Source organism: Phocoena phocoena, chromosome X, assembly GCF_963924675.1.
Source record: "Phocoena phocoena chromosome X, mPhoPho1.1, whole genome shotgun sequence".
Lineage (NCBI taxonomy): Eukaryota > Metazoa > Chordata > Mammalia > Artiodactyla > Phocoenidae > Phocoena > Phocoena phocoena.
This window is the reverse complement of record NC_089240.1, coordinates 71,849,377-71,863,472: the sequence shown is the minus strand read 5'-3', so window position 1 is coordinate 71,863,472 and position 14,096 is coordinate 71,849,377. Positions and strand designations below refer to the sequence as shown.

The 14,096-nt window shown below is 37.4% G+C and overlaps 1 protein-coding gene across 1 annotated transcript in view; it reads left to right on the top strand.

Annotated features, from left to right (window-relative positions):
* Positions 1 to 1,372: 1,372 nt before the first annotated feature.
* The window catches only part of SATL1 (spermidine/spermine N1-acetyl transferase like 1), a 36,916-nt gene continuing 24,192 nt past the window's right edge, over positions 1,373 to 14,096 (top strand). Inside the window, exons 1-2 of the mRNA XM_065900206.1 lie at positions 1,373 to 1,526; positions 2,877 to 3,008. Of these exons, the coding sequence (XP_065756278.1) occupies positions 1,373 to 1,526; positions 2,877 to 3,008 (286 nt within the window). The remainder of the gene's footprint in view (positions 1,527 to 2,876; positions 3,009 to 14,096) is intronic.

The following is a 14,096-nucleotide window of genomic DNA, read 5'->3' as shown; positions in this document are numbered from 1 at the left end:
CTGGCTAAGGGAAGACATAACAATATATCCAAAGATAGGATCAACACACATCCTGGTTGGCAAGGACAGTTTCAGTTTATGTCTGTTGTCCTGGAATAAATATTAATACTTCTCTCTTCACTTTCAAAGTGTTCTGGTTGAGACAGGTAGATTAGTTACCCTACTAGTAGGTCACTGGGGGTGGCAGACACCTCAGCCCCAATCCTTGATGATTTTCTGATATTTCTAAGGTTACCCTGGAGAGTCATTCTGTCAATGATATGGCTGCAGTACCCCTTCCAGAAATCTGGACTCAGAAAAGGTTTTCTAGAGTCTGAAAATCAGTGAGTAGGAACATTTATCTGGGGTCACAGGACCTATAAACATGCACAGAAACTGTAATTTCAAGAAAGTGAAAACTATTTTGACCCTCCACCAGCCTAAACACAAAGAAGAAATTCTATAAGCGTGAGACTTCAGATTGCCCAAGTCCCAAGGTTAGAGGTGACAGGCAAGAAGGGAAAACAGCTCCAATAAGATCAGGTCTATAGAATCCAAAAGAAAACTGTTTGCCCTTTGGAGAGCATATTTTTTCCTAATGTAAAATATGACACATTGATTTTGCTACATAAACATATTTTTTTAAATAAATGAAAGAGTGACATCAGAAAAATACAGTACTTTAAAACAGTTTCTTCGAATCTGGAAACCATTTCAGTTGACCAAAATGCACAACTGACCATCTAAGTACCAACTAACATTGCAAAACTCCCTCACCAGAATTAGTGAGTCAAATGGTATTGCTTGGAGAAATTTCAACAGGCAATATTTTGAAAAAGAATTGTACTTCTGGTCTCAGCAAAGATGTTAGGCCATTTTACAGACCAATATGATTATATAATTTATTTCTTTGGATATCTCTTTCCTTTTATAGGGATTCACATGGTTTATATTATGTCAAGTAAGTACCTGTTTGTATTGGACATGTTAACAGAGCAAAATTTTTCTGAAAAATAAAGTATAACCTTATATATTGTAAGAAACAAAGTGTTAAATATAAATAGCCTAAAACAATCACTAATATTGATGCAAGTAAACATTTTAGTTGGTAGTCCATAGAATTTTTCATATTTATCTTAGATATCAGAGACAAACATGTCAGCTTCAAGATAAAACAATTATTTATCCCTTCTAAGAATAAATATCTTTTAAAAGAACCAGATACTTTCAGGTTTGTGAATTTTTAACAATAGAACCTTTGCTTAGAGTTCTGTTTAGTCCCTTAGGCTACCTACTGCAGCCTTGATTCCTTCTCTGATTAATATCTAATAAATTCTTTACATCTTCAACCTATGGAAATAAAGCAATTAAAAAATTTCTTACGTTGTGCACAATGTACAGTCAGAAAACAGCAGGAGATGAAGAAAATTCGAGTCAATATAAACATGCAATCCACCATCGTGAGAGTAAGACAGAAATACAAACAGTCCTCACAGCAGCACTTAACGACTACTGCAATTATGAGAGAAGATCAGCACACAGAGACTGTGAGTGGTTAATATAGGAGATAAGTGAGCATGGATTTTGAGCTTTCTCCTCCACCCTGCGTAAATTACTAGATAACTTTTTCATTGTACACTTGTTGGTTCCTCACATCTATAGTTCCTATATATAGAACATACATGACTTGTTTGTGAGTTGTATACTGCTTGTGTTTAGTCACAGGAATTTGTTACTTGTAAAAGCTATTTGTTCATCTTTGTACTAGGTTTCATCATGTTTTATTATTTGCCAAAAAATCCCCCACATCTTATGCATGAAATATACTGCTATGAATGCAGTTTTCAACCCTGTGCAAATCAGAGATCTCTGACCTTATAGCCACCAGGACTGCTAAACAATAATCTGAGGATATCATTGAGTATCATTGGCAAGGAGAAGAGATGAAGAAAAAGTAAGGGAAAAAAAGCAAGTGGAAAAAGACAGAAAGAGTGAAACAGAGGTAAGGAGAGTTGCCAGGAAGAGAAAATAAGGAGGAGACAGGGAAAGAAGTATTAGGCAGGGCAACAGACACAGATGTAATCCAGCTGGGACACCAGGCTTTCGTTAAGATTCATTCTCTCTCTCTCTCTCTCTCTCTCTCTCTCTCTCTCTCTCTCTCTCTCTCTCTCTCTCCTCTGTCTTTCTTTCTCTCTCCCTCAAGTCTACATTTGCCAGGATGTCACTTCACATTCTGCTAATATTCCCTACCATATATTTTCCATTTAGGTCATTTTGATAAGTTGTTAACCTTCTACCCATTGTGTACCTCAAATTCTACTACTTCCCTTACTTATTGGCAAATATATTTTATGTACTATTTCCTGCTTGGAATATATGCATTTTGTACTTTATTCTCCACTCCTTCTTCCTGGAAACCAATAAAATGGAAGTTTCATGAGAATGAGAATTCCAGGGTGATTCATGCCACCTGTTAATGCAAATAATTTTTTATCTACCTGGCCACCTTGACCTACTATAATTTATTTGTTTCCAGTAACTATATCTCATTTGAAAAATAATCTCCTTGTTTTAGAATACTTAGAGCAGTAAAATAGGTACTTCATGGTATTAGTACAATATTATGAGAATATATATACCCATCTTTGAAAAATGGGAATTTTTAATTTATTTATATTATCGTGAGAACCAAGTCCTTATTTGAGTGTTTAGTAAGAAATAAGATACAAAGGGTTATGAACCACAGAGGGTAGTAGAATCTAACTCTATGTAACCTCTATCAGAATTCCCTTCACAAAATTACACTGGCCTTTGAGATGAATCTCAGCTTCTCTTGGTTCAGAATTTATAGATTACTATTGCCCCTAAAGTGCTCTGCTTAAACATTCTGGTGACAGGTAACTCAGACCCTCTGGAAGCAGCCAGCTCTGTCAGAAGTATTAGTCCTATTAAACCAAAGTCTACTCTCCTGAAACTTCCAGTCAATATGGAGCAAACTCACCATGGACCACTGAAAGACCTGTCATATGGTGAGACTTCAGAAGCACAGTGGCAGACAAGTTGTGGGAAGAGAATATTTCAGCTAACTTATTTACTACGGGTGTAGTTAATGTCCCCCTTCTTCATCTCTATCCTTTCTAAGACATTAAGATTTTTTTGTACTGAAAGGAATAATGAGTGACAGTAACATTTTTAATGATAATGATAACAACTCATATGTTGGTTCTCAACTTCTCTTGCCTACTTAAGGATTCTGCTCAGCAATGCTTCCCTCTCTCTTTTGCATTAGAATTTTTGGTTCTCCATTGTATCATTCCCATCAATAAACGTGCTCTCATGCCAAGCATCTCAAAAACAAACAAAAATCCCTTGACCTTACATCTTCCTCCAGGTATGTTCCTTTACTCCCATTAACAGCAAAATTCCTCAAAGGAGATGTCTAGACTTGTTATCTCCAATTTTTCTTCCACTTTGTCTTGAACCCACTTCAGTCAAACTTTCTTCTCACTATTCCACTAAAACTTCTCCTAGCATGCTCACCAGGGATTACCATGATGCTAAATACAATGGCCAATTCTCAATTCTCAACTTACTTGACTTATTTTGGTGACCATGTGTTCCAGTTTGCCCAGGACAGTCACGGTTTTAGCCGGTTCTACCCACATGATTATTAATACTGTTATCTGTCACTCTCATAAGTGTCCCATTTTGATCACCCCACCATACCTATTTGACACAGTTGCTTACTCTTTATTTCTTGAAAAACTTTCTTTACTTGGGTTCCAGGACATCCCTCTCTTTTGCTTTTCTTCTTAGTTTTCTGGCCATTCCTTCGGAGTTGTCTCTGTTGGCTTGTTAATTTCTTAACCCAGGTCTATAGCTAAACCTCTTCTCTTTTCTATCTCACTTCATAGGAGATATCATCTCACCCCAGGCAAATGACTCCTGCATTTCTATCTCTACCCCAAACCACTCAGAACTCCAGACTCAAATATCCAACAACTTACCTAACTTTTCCACTTTGTTGTGTAATAGGTGTCTCAAACTTATTTCCAAAAGCCCCTTCTGATCTTTCCCCTTAAACCAACCCCTCAAAGTCTTACAATAGACTAAGATTGTACATACTCTAACCATATATCCTTCTAATTGCTTCCTTATTTACTGAGCTTCAAACTACTACACTGGCCTCCTTACTGTTATTCCAAAATGTTAGGCACTCTCCTTCTCTGGGAGTATGTACTTGTTGTTCCCTCAGCCTGGAATGCTCCAACTCCAAATATCCAAAAATTTCACTCTTTCATTCTTTCAAGTTTCTGCTAAATGTCAACTTTTAAGTGCGGCCTTTCCTGGCCACCCTAATTTAATTTTGCATCACCTCCACAACACCAGCTCTTCCAAATTTCCTTCCTTGTTTTATGTTTTTTCATAACAGTTATAACCATCTGACATTCTATACATTTTGTTAGCTGATTATTTCTGTCTCCCTCAATTAAAAGGTAAGATTTATGAAGGCAAGGATGATATTTAAGCAGAGACTTAAAGGAATTAATGGAGGAGTCACGTGGTTTTCTACCTGAAGGGCATTCTGGGCAAAGGGAACAGGATGACATCATGTTACCGAACCAAACTTGGGTTCACTTGCTTGCGTGCAGTAAAGCCAATCTACTGACATCGGGTTGTGGTGAAGGAAAGTGCAGTATTTATTGCAGGGTGCCAAGCAAGGAGTCTAGGGCAGCTAGTGCTTAAAAGACCCGAACTTTCTGAAGGTTTTCAGGGAAAGGTTTATAAAGACAGGGTGAGGGAGTGGGGTTGTGGGGTGTGTGATGGGCTCATGGACAGTCTTCTGATAGGTTGGTGGTGAGGTAATCAGGAGTCAACATCATCAACCTTCTGGTTCCAACCGGTCTGGGGCAGCATACGGTTAACTTCTTCTACCTGGTGGGGCTTTCAGTACCTGCAAAACAGCTCAAAAGACATGGCTCAGAATACTATCTATAGTAGGGGTCCCCAACCCCCGGGCCACAGCCTGTTAGGAACCAGGCCACACAGCAGGAGGTGAGCAGCAGGTGAGCAAGCAAAGTTTCATCTGCTGCTCCCCATATCTCCCCATCACTCGCATTACCACCTGAACCATATTCCACATCCCCATCCGTGGAAAAACTGTCTTCCACGGAACTGGTCCCTGGTGCCTAAAAGGTTGAGGACCACTGATCTATAGCCCTTGAGGAGGAACTAAATACCCTTGACTTTGTTTAATGGCTAAACTATTATTATTTTGTCTTGCTTGACTGTTTTCCTTTCTTTCTGCATTTTCTCACTTCTCTGATTAAATGTACTCTTTGGAACTCGAGGAAGCTTAGGAGGCTACAGTTTTTCTACAGACAAGAGGCAGGTGGAGGACATGGAGGGGTACTGTTCTGAGAAGGCTCCATTGGGTCCTGCTCGGTTACAATTATATGACTTAAGTTTTTAAAAGCATCACATTGGCTACTGATAAAATACTTCAAGGGTAAAGGGTAGAAGCAGGGGGACAGTAGAAAGCTATCATGGCCTTCTGGTTTCAGCTCCCATACGTGAAGAGCTTGTAAGTCGTCACTCCCATCCTTACAGCAAGGAAAAGGCTGAACAAACTGAAGATCAGTGATTTTCTTAGACCCATCAGATAATTGAGGTCACAGGCCAAGTCATTGCCCCCAAAACTAGAGTGACAGGTGAACATAGAAAATAAAAGTCCAGATTGTCTTATCTGGAATAGAAGCCACTGGAGCCAGTAACTGGTAGAAACACTTAAATGCTAATTGAAGAATTGCTGGAGGCTGAACATCGACCAGCTGGAGAGTTAAAAAACTCCTGGGGCCCGGTCTAGGGGCTGGGCACACTTTCATTAATTTTAACTCCAGGAGTCCCACCAGATTCTCATGGTGAAGATCAGATGAAAATTTCTCATATTTTGGGCAGGTGGAGGGGAAAAGTAACCACATTGAAATATGACCAGAGGAAAATAACCACTTTGAAATGTCCATAGAGTTCTTTTCTCTGTAAAAAAGCCCTGCCCTCAAGGGAAACTACTTTACCAGAGCCTTATCTGACTTAAGGGAAGGGCATTTAGGCAACTCCAGCCCACTATAGTTTTCCTTTTTCAGATACAAGAGGTGAAAAAAAACTAAGAAATACTTCTGAAAATCACAGCCCAAGGACTCAGGTCCACTAACAAAATGAGATCTAATCACAAGACTGTAGAATGCTTCCCCTCCCCAATACCTTACTGCCACATCAACAGGGTTGCAGTATAATAACAGTGGATTACAACTGAGAGAGCTACAAGTCACAGACTTTATTTAAGGAGTCTCTAGGAAAATCCAAAGACAATAGGAGGCAAAAACAAGGAGAGTAGAGGACATTTTAGCCACTGACACCACAACTATAGCAAACAGTAAGTACAGCCTAACTCCAGCTAAACATAATACCTCACACTAAATGTCGACCTACATTAGCTCCTTCTACCTCATACATTATATCTATTTTTCAAAAAAAAAAATTTAGCATGCTAAAAAACATGCTAGAAATCAGGGAAAATAAAGTCTGAAAAGCAACCAAACCAAGTATCAGAACTAGACTCAGATATGGCAGAGATTTCAGAATTATCAAATTGGAAATTTAAAATTATCGTGATTCATATGCTAAACCTTCTAATGGAAAAAGTGGACAGCATGTAGGAATAGATGGGTAAGGTAAACAGAAAAATAGATGCTGTAAGACAGTGTCAAATGAAATGCTGCAAAGCAAAACACTGTAACAAATGAAGGACACATTTAATGGGCTTATTATTAGACTGGACATGGCTGGGGAAAGAATCTGAGCTAGAAAATGTCAATAGAGAAGGAGAGAGAGGGAGAGACCTCCATCAAGCTCATTGCCCCTTCAGTTATCACTATTTCTTTCTTCATAGTACACCTAGTTGGAAGAGTCACACTCATTCATTGCTTCTACTCCTTCACTTCTTATCCATTCCTCAGCCTATTGCAGTTTGATTCCACTTCCTTCATTTTACTGAAATCGAAACTGTATTCAATAAGTTTATATACAACCTAATTGTTGGTAAATCCAGTGGGTACTTTACAATCTTTATCTCCTGTGAACATTTACAGCATCTGACACTGGTGACCACTCCCTTCTGGAAACTCTCTGCTCCCTTGGCCTCTGTGACGTCACTATCTTTCTGATTTTTCCCATACCTTTATGGCAATTCTTTTCAATCTTCTTCAGGTGCTTCTCTTCTTCCATTTAGTCTATATACATTGGTACTCCTTAGGACTCTATCATTGGGGTTTTAATCTTCTCACCTTCTATACTGTTTATTGAGTAACCTCGCTGTGATTGTGTCCTCAAATACCATGTCTTTGAAAGTAGGTCTAAATCTATCTCCAGCGCAGATGTCGAACTGCTAACTGAATATCTTTGCTTGGAAATTTCAAAGATAACTCAAGTTTGATTATGGCTGAACACATAATTTTGCTTCCTTGCCTGCTCCTTTCCCTTCCTATTTGCCATGTTTCATTAAACTGTACTCTTATCCATCTACTCACTAAAGCCCCAAACTAGGGATCTTCCTATGACCTACCATCTCCCTCATCCTCACATGTAGTCAGTCACCAAGTCTTCTCACTTCTACCTTCTAAAGAATTCTTGAATGTGTCCCTTTCCCCCCATCTTCACAGCTTTACTTCAGAACCTCATTTTTTTCCTTAAATCTAGATTAAAGTAATGAACTCTCAACTGGTTTTGGCTCTTTCCTCTTTTCATTAGATTTATCTCTAAAACACAAAACTTGTCACTGTTTTGCTTAAGTTTCTTCGATGGCTTTCAGTCACTTCTGTATAAAGCCAAACTCCTTAGCAAAGTCATACCAAGTTCTTTCAAGATCTGGCTCCCTCTGATCTCTTCAACTTCATGTATTGCTACTCCTCCTTCCCTCACACTCTAAGCATTGAACAAGTTGCAGATTTCTGGAATCCTTCTTGCTTTTTGTTATCTCCAGACTTTCATAAAGGATTCTTTTACTCCCTGGAATACACCCCCTCTCCTTTAATATGAATAACCCCTATTTCTCAACTGTAACTTAGCTCAGAATGTCACTTCCTCCAAAAAGCCTTACTTGACCCTTCAGTTTGAAACAGATGTTCTTTTCATCTGCTCCTTTGCCAGCCTCTGCATATCTCTAGCACAGCACTTACACCGACTTTTTATCTATCTATCTATCTATCTATCTATCTCTCCAAGAATACTGAAAACTTTGAGAGCAGAGATTTATCCTATTCATCTTTGCCTCCTCAGAGCCTAATGTAATATCTGTCTGACATAAAGTAGATGATCAATAAAGTTTTATGAATAAATGCTTAACTGAATGAATCCTTTTCCCCTTTATTCAATCTAATCTCCAAATTTCTACATTCTCCTTCACTCATTTCTTCCCTTTCTTATAAGCCAAACATTTCTCTTTTTTGATTTAATGTCTTAAAGACTTCTGTCTTGAAGTGTTCCACTGGGAGAAAACTTTGTGTGTTTGTGTGTGTGTGTATATACATATACACATATATATTCAAAGAACTTTTATGTTGTTATTACTGAAACAGAATACTCATTCATTAGAGTTCATATACTTTTTGAGTTTTAATTCTGAGCACGGAAGAAGTATTTGCTCCCGGTACAAGCTTATTTTATTTACTTCAAGAGCTCTCTAAAATATCTATTTTTTCAGTTTATTTTTGTGTAATGCAAGGAGATTAATTTACTCTTTTCCATATAAGGTAATATACATACAGCATTTGCTTCATCATCATTTATAATTATAGAAAACAGGAGGAATTAAAATAATTTATTCATGCAAAAGAGTTATGTAACTACTAAATGGCAATGCAAGACAATGACATAAAATGGCATGGGTTGAAAAAATTCAGTAACAATTCAGTTTTTTTTTGTTTGTTTTTTAGTATCAGTTTTTCTGTTATTTGCCAACAGGATATGGAGGAAATTAAGATCATTAGATCACAAAATGTTAAAACTGTAAGCTGCTTTGTTTTACAAATGGTGAGAATGAGGTTCAGGGAAGTTAATGCCTTCAATCAAATCCCACAGTTTAGATTAGGGGCTAATGTAAACTAACATTTCTGTTCTCAGACCTGATACTATGAATAATAATAATAAAACCTACAGTTGTATAGTGCTTTAAAGTTTTTTGGTTTTTTTTTTTTTTTGGCGGTACGCGGACCTCTCACTGTTGTGGCCTCTCCCGTTGCAGAGCAAAGGCTCCAGACGCGCAGGCTCAGGGGCCATAGCTCACGGGCCCAGTCGCTCCACAGCATGTGGGATCTTCCCGGACCGGGGCATGAACCCGTTTCCCCTGCATCGGCAGGCGGACTCTCAACCACTGCGCCACCAGGGAAGCCCTGCTTTAAAGTTTAAAAAGTACTTTCAGATGCATTATCCTCTTTGATCCTCAAAACCATCTTTGAGGTAAGGCAAATATTATCCCCAATTTATAGATGAGAAAGCAGGTGGTGGTGGAGGAAGGGCTTAAAGAGATTAAATAACCTCTCAAATTTATATAACTAGTAAAGATGTAGAGCTGGGACTAGGATTCAAGTCCTTTAGCTCTAAATCACACAATAAATCACAATAAACTAAATAGGAATCTGAATCAGCAAGTTAGTAACAAAAATTAATTCGCTTTTTAATTTAATTTTATCTTCTCCTTTTGGTAAAATACCTCACTAAAGAATTATAAAATGTCAGACTTTGAGGAAGTTGAGTTGATAAATTAAAATACTCCCTGAGTCCGTTTTCCAATGTTTCACAATAATTTTGAACCTTGATTCATGAGTCATTTTAACTATGGTGAATAATTTCCTATAATGGTATATATCAGCTTAAAATAATCAGCAGGGTGAAATTTGTAATGAGAGGAATAAAGGTCATCATTAGATATTTCAACCTCTGGAGGTTTGCTCAAGTCTTGGGCAACTTATTAGGTACCTAGCCCTGTCCTAGGCCCTGAAGAGATTTTTTAGACCAGGAGCAACACAGGATTACAATGAATGAAGCATACTTAAATCGCTTAAACTACATCATGGGTCAATCAATTCTTTCCCTTCAGAGTTCATTAAGAACCTTGAGCAGGCAGTTCACAATTTTTGAAAAAAAATCACACATACAAATTTAAGGCATTGCTCAGCAATGGATCACATATTCGGTGAGGTCTTCAATGGAATAATTCAAGAATGAATTGACTGGAATGTGGAAGGACAGTTTTAGTATTGCAAGTTTCACGGCATTGATACATTGCAAAGAAAACTTACAGTTTGCTAGTAAAAAGATTTGAAAAGTACTTGAGCATTCAAACACGGTTTTGGGTTTTTTTTCCTACGATATATATATATATATATATATATATAGATAGATAGATAGATAGATAGAGATAGATAGAGATAGAGATAGAGATAGATATACATATGGTTTTTCATCTGAAATCTGTACATTGCATGTTATGTTACTGTAGATGTTTGGTTAAGCAAATTCCTATGGGCTCATTACAGATTGACTTTGAGATAAGTTCTCAAGTGTGCAGAGTTCAGAAATGTTATCTACCATTTACATAAGCCAGTGGGCAATTCTCCATTCTTTTTTCTCTCCCTACACGCAGGCACACAAACTTTCCTGTTTTTCTACCTTCAAATGGAAGGAAGAAAAATCATGCTTCAGATTAATGCAATACAGGGGTCTTTTTGCTTTTGCCTTCATTTTTGCCTGGCCAACTCCTAATCAGTTTCTTCCCAAGGAAGATACCTACTTTTCCATGTTAAAAGAAAACCCAACAAATTATTGGGTTACCCTGTGCTGCTCTCTCATAGCACCCTTTGATTCTTCTTCACAGTACATATCACACCTTTTTCTCTAGGCAGATAGATATAATTTAATGTCTGTGTCCCCCAGGGACCACGCTGGCTTTGTGCACCAGTGTATTCCCAGTGCATAAAGTGATGTCTACCACATAGGTGCTCAGTACATATTTGTTTAATGAACAAAGTGGAGAAGAAAGATGGCATTTATTGAACACCTGGTCCTATGCTAGACACTTTCACATAACTCACATTTATTCTTTATAACAGTTTTGTGAGGAAGGTACTATTAGCACATTTATAAGAGGATGAAAGTCAGAGAGACTAAACAATTTTTCTAACATCACAGCATTATTAACTGGCAGTGTCAGGATTCAAACTGAGGATCCTCTGACTTCAAAGCTAGTGCTCTAACTCTACCATATTGCTTCTTTTTTTATTTTAAATTGAGATGTAATTGACATACAACATTGTGTAAATTATATATCACAACAGGATCACTACAGGAGTGCTAGCTAACACCTCTATCATGTCACATAATTATCCTTTCATTTTTTTGTTGAGAACAGTTAAGATCTAGTCTCTTAGCAACTTTAAAATTTATAATAGAGTTTTGTTGTCTATAACCACTATGCTGTGCATTAGATTTCCAGAACTTATTTACCTATTAGTTGCAAGTTTTTACCCTTAAACAACATCTCCCCAGGTCCCCCATCTCCAAGCCTTTACTACATTGCTTCAGTGTCTGTCTAGTGTGACTTCTCCATTGACTCAGTGATGTAAAGGATGTACTAGCAAGCCATATTTAAAAGAAACAGAAGGAAGGAATAAGGTAAATATTTGAAGCTAAATACTTTCGCTTTAATTCCCAAATATCTAAATATCACAGAGAAAGTTGGATTACAAACAACTACCCAAATACATTTTTGTAGAGTAGCATATTGATAAATTTTGGCATCAGTAACACAGCCCTGAACTTTTAAAAACATATTTTATTTTGGGTGTTTTTTAAATTTAAAAGGTAATATGTCTACAAATAAGAAATGCTGTAGGGTGTGTGGAGAAAAGGGAACCCTCCTACACTGTTGGTGGGAATGTAAATTGGTGCAGCCACTGTGGAGAACAGTATGGAGGTTCCTTAAAAAACTAAAAATAGAGCTACCATATGATCCAGCAATCCCACTTGTGGGCATATATTCAGAGAAAATCATAATTCGAAAAGATACATGCAACCCAATATTCATAGCAGTGCTATTTACAATAGCCAAGACATGGAAGCAACCTAAGTTTCCATCAACAGATGAATGGATAAAGATGTGGTACATATATACAATAGAATATTACTCAGCCATAAAAAGGAACAAAATAGTGCCATTTGCAGCAACACAGATGGACCTAGAGATTATCATACTAAGTGAAGTAAATCAGACAAAGAAAGACAAATATTATATGCTATTGCTTATATGTGGAATCTAAAAAATACAAATGAACTTATTTACAAAGCAGAAAGAGACTCACAGACATAGAAAACAAACTTATGGTTACCAAAGGGGATGGGGGATAAATTAGGAGTATGGGGTTAACAGATATGTACTACTATATATAAAACAGATAAACAACAAGGATTTACTGTATAGCACAGGGAACTGTATTCAATATTTTGTAATAACCTATAATGGAAAAAATATGAAAAACAATATGTATATATGTATATGTATAACTGAATCACTTTGCTGTATACCTGAAACTAATGCAATATTGCAAGTCAACTATACTCCAATAAAAAGGTAATATATACTCTTAATTTTAAAAAGTCAAACAATACAGAAGTGTATAAAGTAAAACCCCAAATCCCTTACCTTCTCTCCCAATCCTGCTCTCGGGCAGTAACCAGATTTGACAGTTTGATGTGTTGTGAACATGCCTTTTTTGTTTCTGAAAAATCATCTACACTTTCCATTAAAAACTGTTATGAAACTCATAATTGACAGTTATTATGACAGTGAGTCCAGATGTTGGTAAATGTTTTGCATTTAGTGTGCTTGTTCTTAGAGCACATCTTTGTAATAATTGAGATGCAAGGTTCAAAGGGCCATGCAAAGTTCATATAGTTCTTCCTACTTTAGGAAACCTGTTCTTTCACCTTCTTTTCTTTCTTTCATATAGTCATTCATTTATTTATTTACTCCAATATGTATTGAGTGCCTACTATATGTCTGGCACTGGGAATACAATCGTGAGCAAGACAGACGTGGTCCCTGCTCTCGTTACAGGTTAGAGGGAAGAGACAAATATACTATTTTAACTCAGGGTGATGAATAGTATGAGAGAATGTGCTTCTTAAACTTTAGTGCACAGCAGAATCACTTGGGATTCTGGCTAAATTGCAGGCTGGTCCTACACCAGACCCACTAATCTGGAGGGTGGATACCATAAATTTGCATTTTAATAAGCTCCCAGGTGGTTCCAATGGGAGTGTTTTCTTTCTGTGACATATAGAGGAAGAAGGAGTGCAATAGGGAGTGAGTGGGGGGCAAGTTTGTTTAAAGGGAGTCAGGGAAGACCTCTGCAAACAGTATGTCTAAATTGAGACTTGAATGGTGAGTCAATATTAACTAGGCAATTGGAAGTTGGGGGTTGGGAAGTGGGTAAGTGCATAAGAACAGAGACTTGCCTGAATCTGAGAGGGAGAGGGCCTACACTCAGGAAATGAAAGAAGTTCAATATGGCTAAAGAATACAGTTTGAGGTGGGTAGGTAAATGGCAGGTGGGTAGCTGGGTAAGAACCACCATGGAAAGGGTAGCTTGAGGTGATAACCAAGGTTGGTACCACAGGGATTGTTAACATTTAGAGGAAGTGTGGAGGAGGAAGAGGTCAAGAAGACTAACAAGGGCCATTCAATTATTTTCTGTCATATCCTTGGTCAATTAACTATCTCTTTTTTTCCATTTACACATATATCATTTTCTCTCTAAATATAAAAATAATCCCTTACATTTGTACCTTCTTATACATTTTTTCTTTTGAGTGGACCCTCACAACAAATCTGTGAGGTAGTTTGGGCAGGAATTATTATTTCCATTCTACATATGAGAAAACTACGGCTCATAGAAGTTAAATTTCTTAAGGCCTCAAAGTTGCTAAGAAACACAGAATTGATTCTTGAACTAGGATTTTTTATGTTTGCTATGATTTATTTTGGTGTTTGTTGATGCCAAGTC